The sequence below is a fragment of the Octopus bimaculoides genome, chromosome 23, assembly GCF_001194135.2.
Source record: "Octopus bimaculoides isolate UCB-OBI-ISO-001 chromosome 23, ASM119413v2, whole genome shotgun sequence".
NCBI lineage: Eukaryota > Metazoa > Mollusca > Cephalopoda > Octopoda > Octopodidae > Octopus > Octopus bimaculoides.
The window spans coordinates 28,231,687-28,239,096 of NC_069003.1; the positions used below are offsets into that span (position 1 = coordinate 28,231,687).

At 31.6% G+C, this 7,410-nt stretch overlaps 1 protein-coding gene across 1 annotated transcript in view; it reads right to left on the bottom strand.

Annotated features, from left to right (window-relative positions):
• The window catches only part of LOC106882611 (collagen alpha-3(VI) chain), a 180,154-nt gene that overhangs the window by 149,733 nt on the left and 23,011 nt on the right, over positions 1–7,410 (bottom strand). Inside the window, exons 4-5 of the mRNA XM_052975952.1 lie at positions 5,511–5,528; positions 3,543–3,602 (exon numbers count right to left, since the gene is read on the bottom strand). Coding sequence (XP_052831912.1) covers positions 3,543–3,602; positions 5,511–5,528 — 78 coding nt within the window. The remainder of the gene's footprint in view (positions 1–3,542; positions 3,603–5,510; positions 5,529–7,410) is intronic.

Here is a 7,410-nt window from a genome sequence, read left to right on the forward strand (position 1 = left end):
GCCACAACTGATGCTTCTAATGTTCAGCTTTTCTCTCAAGATACTTACACTCTGACGGGTATTCACATTGACATTACACATCCAACGGAGCATACTGGCTTCATTCCTTGCGAGCTTACGTATGTCCTCAGCAGTTACAGCCCATGTTTCACTGCCATGTAGCATGGTTGTTCGTACGCATGCGTCATACAGTCTGCCTTTTACTCTGAGTGAGAGTCCCTTTGTATAAATTTTACTATTTTATAGATATTGTTATTAATTAACAATACTCGTAGACAGGCTAGAATCGAAGTGCTCAAATTGAGCTAAGCTCCAATTTATAATTTGAGTGGAGGCAATACGAGCGGAAAACTAGAGGAACATGACTTATTATCCAGCAGAATATTCAATATTTATGCACACTTACTTCAACATTAATACAGCAACATAAAGCTCAACTTAATAGAAGTATTAATAACATACAAGCATATAGACATTTATATATTTTTATAAGCCCACAAATATCTAAAAATATCTAAAAAAAATTAACTTTGTCGTGTATGCACACTGACATTACACATCCAGCGGACTATACTAGCTTCATTTCTTTCAAGCCTACGCATGTTCTTAATAGTCATGGCCCATGTTTCATCGCCATGGAGCATGGCAGTTTGCACACACATGCATCATACAGTCTACCTTTCAGCCTGAGCGATAAGCCCTTAGTTGCCCGCAGAGGTAGGAGCTCCCTGAATTTTGCCTAGACTATTCTTATTCTAGGCGTTACACTCTCAGAGCAACCACCCTCACTACAGATTTGGTTGCCTAAGTAGCGGAAGCTATCAACTACTTTTGGTTTTCCCCCTGGCATGTGATGGAAGCTGTTTTCTGTACATGTTTGGAGTGTATTGCCCCTGTGCGTCTACCACACACAAAAATTACCTTCCCAGTTACATTATACATATATATATATATATATACACACATCTACCAAATCCACTCACAAGGCTTTGGTTGGCCTGAACCTATAGTAGAAGACACTTGCCCAAGATGCCACGCAATGGGACAGAACCCAGAAGCGTGTGGTTGGTAAGCAAGATACTTACAACAGCCACACCTGCATACATTATATTATACATATATATATATATATATATATATATATATATATATATATATATATATGTATGTATATATTATATATATATATAATATATATTGCATGTATATAAGTTCTTCTGAAGGTCTGGTAAGCAATAAAATAGGCAAGACTCTACCTATTTCAGATAAATGACCCTGCTTGATAAGTAAGAAAAGTGTAACGAGGAATTATATATGGTGTACCCATTACAAGCTATGGACACACAAGAGGTGAAGTGGAATCGCAGGAAAATTGAAATAGAAAATAGTGTTTGTGTAGAATGCACTTTTAGATGTGCACTGTTAGTGTAAATGTAAGATACAGTGCCAGTGTATTGAGAGAAAAATTAGGTATAAGAGGAATTAGATAAAGTATGCAAGAGAGAAGACTGTGCTGGTTTGGTCATGAGATGCATATGGATGTAGACATTTGCATAAAGAAATGCCAATCACTTAAAGTGGATGGAAGACATGGGATGAAGTATTGAAAGCTGATCTCAAGATGCTGTGCTTTACAGAGATGTCAAAGGACTGAGATAATTGGTGTTTTGTTTGTGCTTAAGAAATCCCACCCACTACAGCCAACATGTGGTCCTAAAACCACCTTAGCAATGTAGAGTTCTTCCCCACCTCCTATCTCTGCTCCATTAAGTATTTCCTTTACATCTCTTTCTAACATTCATCACTTCTATGCTGTCTCCTATCAAACTGTCCAACCCATGCCAGCATGGAAAACAGCTATTAAATGATGATGATGATGATGGCGTATGCTTGTGTGAGTGTATTATTACATAATCACCAGACATACATTTTTTCACACTGATATAATGTAGTATTTATTTTTTTGTAGTAACTGTGAGTTCAGCCCTGGAAAGACAAAATTGCTTACAAATTGGGCATTTGGAGCATTGTTTTTGCTGGGATTTCCTATTCTTGAATTTCATTTCAAATTTGCTCATTTAATGTGATTATCTTCAAAATGATTGGATACACTTTTACTGCATAGATGCTATATTAGCTGCTCAATTTTTCTTCTTTTTGAATTTTTTGTATGAGTATTTCCTTCTTTCACATCAAAGATATAATTCTCCATGAATTAAATGCTTTGGAATTCTTTCATCTTCCACATGAACTATACACCTTCTCTCTCTTTCTCTGTATGTGTATGTGTATGTGTGGACAGACAGACAGATAGATAGACAGGTAAGGCATGTGGGCTAAAGGTTAGGGCATTGCACTTATGATCTTACTATTGTGGTTTCAATTGCTAGACCAGCTGCATTGTGTGTTCTGAGCATAACACTTCATTTTACACTGCTCCAATCCATTCAGTTGTAAATGAGTAACCCTTCACTTGAACGCAGCAACAATGCATGGAAGTGCATTGTGACCAGCAGTATAAAACAACATCCAACAGTCTAGTCAAAATACAGGGAGATAGATAGATAGATAGACAGATAGATATAAATAGACACACCCACATGCATATTCTTACATGTATTTTCATAAACATACAAGCAAACAAATGTATACATAAACAAAATAAGTGGACACAAACATTATAGCAAACAGTGCTAGTGAATATATAGTGATGAGCATGTACACACATATAGTTACATTAATGCAGAATTAAATACATATACCTATGAACATATATAGTTAGAAAAACACAACAAATAAAGTGTATAGAAAGAAATACAGATCAAGATATACAGATGTACTCATGCCTACAAGAATCTACATACATCTAAAATATCAACAGGGAAACACAAAAATATCTTGGTTGCCCCTCACCCAATTAATATCTGATTTTAACACTTGTATTAGATTGAACTTTTGCATTTCCAAGGATCCTAAAACAGTTAGACGATTATAAAATTATATATAGCGAGAATGTAAGCATGCTCAAATTTATTACTCTTTTATTTTGTAAATACTTGATTTCACTCAGTGCAAACTTATAAAATCTGTTTCAGCTAAAAATGTACGTATTTTGGATAAAAAAATATATTAAAATATATATTATTCTATTATTTATTAAACTTCTATAATGAGTTCTGATGGGTTGAAGCAAACTCATTATAAATATGCTTGAGATTCAGTTTATATGCAAGTAGAGTTTGAGAAAAAAATCTGTCATATCTTTTCCAAAATATCATTGTAATCCAATATAAGAAACATTTTTTTTTTTTGGTAACATTTCTCTAGTTCAAACTATGTACTGATCAGCAGCTCTGAGAAGAGAATAAATGTCATAACATCTCTAAAAATATTACTTCAACCCTATAAAAGAAACAATTATTTATCAATATTACTCTAGTTAAAGTTATGCACAAAACAACAGTTCTAAAACTGTTATTAGATGTCTTGTTTACATGCTTTATAATTTTTAGTAGAATTATACTGTTTTTCAAATATCTTACCAGGTGTTGTTGGTTTAGGAGTAGGAGGTGCTGTCACTATAGGTGGAAAAGAAGGGGTTGCTGTTGAAAATATGAGAAAGTGATGAAATGATATGAAATGTTAATTTTCCAACTATGTTACTTATCAATAAGGAGATTAAAATGATGTTAAAGTATAAGGATGAAATAATTCATTTTCCTTAACTCTAGCAAGTTGCTCAGAGTTAAATGTAATATAAATGAAGTGATTTTGTAGCACAAAAAAAAAACCTACATAATTTTTGGAACTTACTATAAGTATCAATATTAATTTTAACATGAAAATGGCTAGCGCTAATTTTTTATTGAATATTGAAATACTGTTTTCTTCAGCTGCTAATGAAAAGGAAAATACCATCATGCATAAACATCAACAAAATATAACAATAAAATGGAGAAATTAAAAAATATAAACAATTAGAAGGCTTAAAACATGCATTTACTTTATATTATTTTTAACCTCCTAAAATGTAATCATTTATTTGCATGATAATAATAATCATTTGCATAAGAATGAAACAAAGGAGGTTGGAATTTAGAGAAAAAATACTATAGCAGGAAAATTATTAAATATTCAAATGACACAAAAATAAAAAGTGACATTAATTTCTTAAATAAAAATGAGTGCTTATAGAAAATTTGTACACGATTAATACTAGACTCTTTTATTTTGGAAATATCCTATTTAGATCATAACTATATTGTGAGCCACAATTATATTATGCGAGTTTTATAAATGAATTTTCAAACAATAATAATGAATTTTTGGTAATAAAGTTTCGGATCACTATCCACAAATCTTTTAGCAAATATCTATAATAAAATCTTTACAAAACTACAAGATATATAAATATATATATATATATATATATATATATATATATATAAGAAAGAGTTGAGATTCAGTTGAATTAGGTACTTAAGTTGAAGCACCAAGTCTGTCCGGTATTATCCGCACAACTAGAAGTAAGGTGAATAAAAATCAAAATAAGCAACAGGATATCAAGAAGCGATGCAGTACGACCGTTTTAAGTGGCTCCATTTAATTCAACAATGCAATCAATTTAAATGCAGTACGATCATGAGCTGCACAAATGAATAGAATTTTAACCAGTTGGACACATTAATATAATTTTTCTCAAATACTTTTAACAGAGCAAGAAACTGGAAGAAATTCATGTTCTGTTGAAGTATTTGAGAAAAATTATATTAATGTGTCCAACTGGTTTAAATTCTATTTATTTGTGCAGCTGATGATAGCATTGCATTGAAATTGATGTAATGATTGCATTGTTCAGTTATATGGAGCTGCTTGAAACAGTCATACTGCATCACTTCTTAATATCCTGTTACTTATTTTTATTATTTTTATTTTTATTATTTATATATTTTTATTTTTATTATTTATATATTTAGACATAGGGATAAAAAAAAATTTAGAAAGAATGATGCAAAGTAATTGTTCATATTTTTAAAGCTATCAAAAGATATATACAGAATATTTTAGCTGATAGTTAACAATGTGAATACCACATAGAAGAGTGAAAGAAAACTAAACATATACCAATACAAGGATATAGTGAAATACAATAAAGGGTAAAAAATATTAGTTGTTGTAAAGAAATGAAACTTATTAGAAAAACTATTCACATGCAGTGAAGGATATGTCACAAAGTAGCATTAATTCAAAATAGTAACTTGCGTAAGGTAGACAAATCAAATAATTTTACTTATTTTAACAGATAATTTACAGCAATTATGAATTAAAATTTATATACTTCATATTTAATATGTTGTTATCAATGTCTTTTATGCCTTTTCAAATATAGGTTTATATAATATTGATGGATATTTTTTCAGATATCTATGTAAGAATAATTTTTTAAAAAACAATCTTCAATTTTATACTTTTGTTCACAAGCCTTAAACTATTTGCATAGAATATCTTACCTGTGGGTACTGGTCGTCCTATGGAAAAGAAGAAAAAAAAGAATATGAATTTAGAATTTAATTTTAAACAAAAACTGCACATGTTACTACATTAAGGTATGTGTGTGTGTGTGTGTGTGTATAAGTACATACGTATATGTGTGTACATATTAACACATACATGTGCACCTTGTTTGATGCTTGTGTACAAACAAAAATGATACATGGTAGTCTACGACTAGGGGTAGTACAAATGATCTTTAAAAGCTATATAAGATAGGAGTGCTGTCATTAAGGAGAGAGTTAGTCATAAGTACAGTAATGAATTTAAAGCACAAGTAAGAGTTCACTAGGGATTGGTTCAGAGTTCCATCCTTTTCACCACTGTTCTCCAGGCCATAACAGGAATTTAAGACCAGCTTGGGAATTATTATATGCTAGATTCTTATAGTGAAATTTATAATGAAATTAGTAAAGAAATGCAAGGTTTTGAAGCAAAACCTGGAATTAAAGAGCTTTAAAGTTAAGTTAGCAATGATCATAGTTCTAGTAAACAGGAAAACAAACAAGACTCCAATCCCCTCAGGTAAATGTTCCTGCTCAATATGTAACAAGGGTGTAAGCAGGAATTACATATGAATACTGTGCAAACTATAGGCATACTAGAAGTGCAATAGAGTCATAGGAAGGTTAAAGGAGAAAGTAGTGTTTGTATGTGGAACGTGTGCTGAAACAATGAACTCTAAGGACACATGGGAATTAAATTTTCAGTTATATTTTTTGGTTATACTTCGTTTTTATTTATTTCTAAAAATCTTTTTACTTGTTTCAGTCACTGGACTGTGGTCATGCTGGGACATTGCCTTGGTGCCCCAGCATGGCTGCAGTGCAATGATTGAAACAAGTAAAAAGACTTTTAGAAAATAAAAAAAAAACGAAGAATAACCAAAAAATATAACTAGGGGCAGGGGTTTATAAAAAAATTTCAACAGATCTGGTTGTTATTTCTAGCATGTGGAGAGACCATCTAAGCTTAACTTCATGCAGTGATTGAAAATCATTTAAAAAGATTCTAGGGTCAATACATTCAACTAAAAATTCCTCATGGTTGTGCCCCAGGATGGTCACAGCCTAATAACAAAATCAATTAAAAAGAAAAAAGAATTGAAATATATCACAGAAGTGGTTTTGAGCAGGCTTAAAAAAATATTCTGGGTTCCATACAGCCATCTAAAAATTCTTCAAGGGGGTGCCCAACAGGGCCAGTCACAGTCTTATAACTGCAACAAGTAAAGAAACAAGAAAAAAATTCTAGGGTCGATATTTTAAACTAAAAATTCTTGAAGGCAGTACCCCAGCATGGCAACAGTCTAATGACTGAAACATGTAAAAGGTGAAAAAAATAAAGAAATAACCAAAGAATATAACAGTAGGGCCTCTGCTCACTTTCAAACTTTAATTATGGAGCTTTCGTCCAAGGAGCTTTTGTCCGGGGAGCTTTTGTCCAGGGGGCTTTTGTCTAACGGGGCTTTTGTTCCGGGGGCTTTTGTCTAATGGGGCTTTTGTCCAGGGGGCTTTTATCCAGATCCCGATTTATATACAAACATTCTTTGATGAACTTTAAAATGTTAAGAGTCAGGACAACAAAGCATTTTGTTTAATGCACTGCATTTACTTTGTGCTTGTATGTGGGTGATATGTACATCAGTGTATGTTTATATGCATGTCTGTTTATGTGAGTGCCTTGTGTATGACAACATGTGTGTATGTGTACATATATGTGAATCACTGTTCATACAACCTTATATACCTTATATATATATATATATACCTTATATATATATATATATATATATATATATACCTTATATATATATATATATATATATATATATATATATATATATATATATATATATAT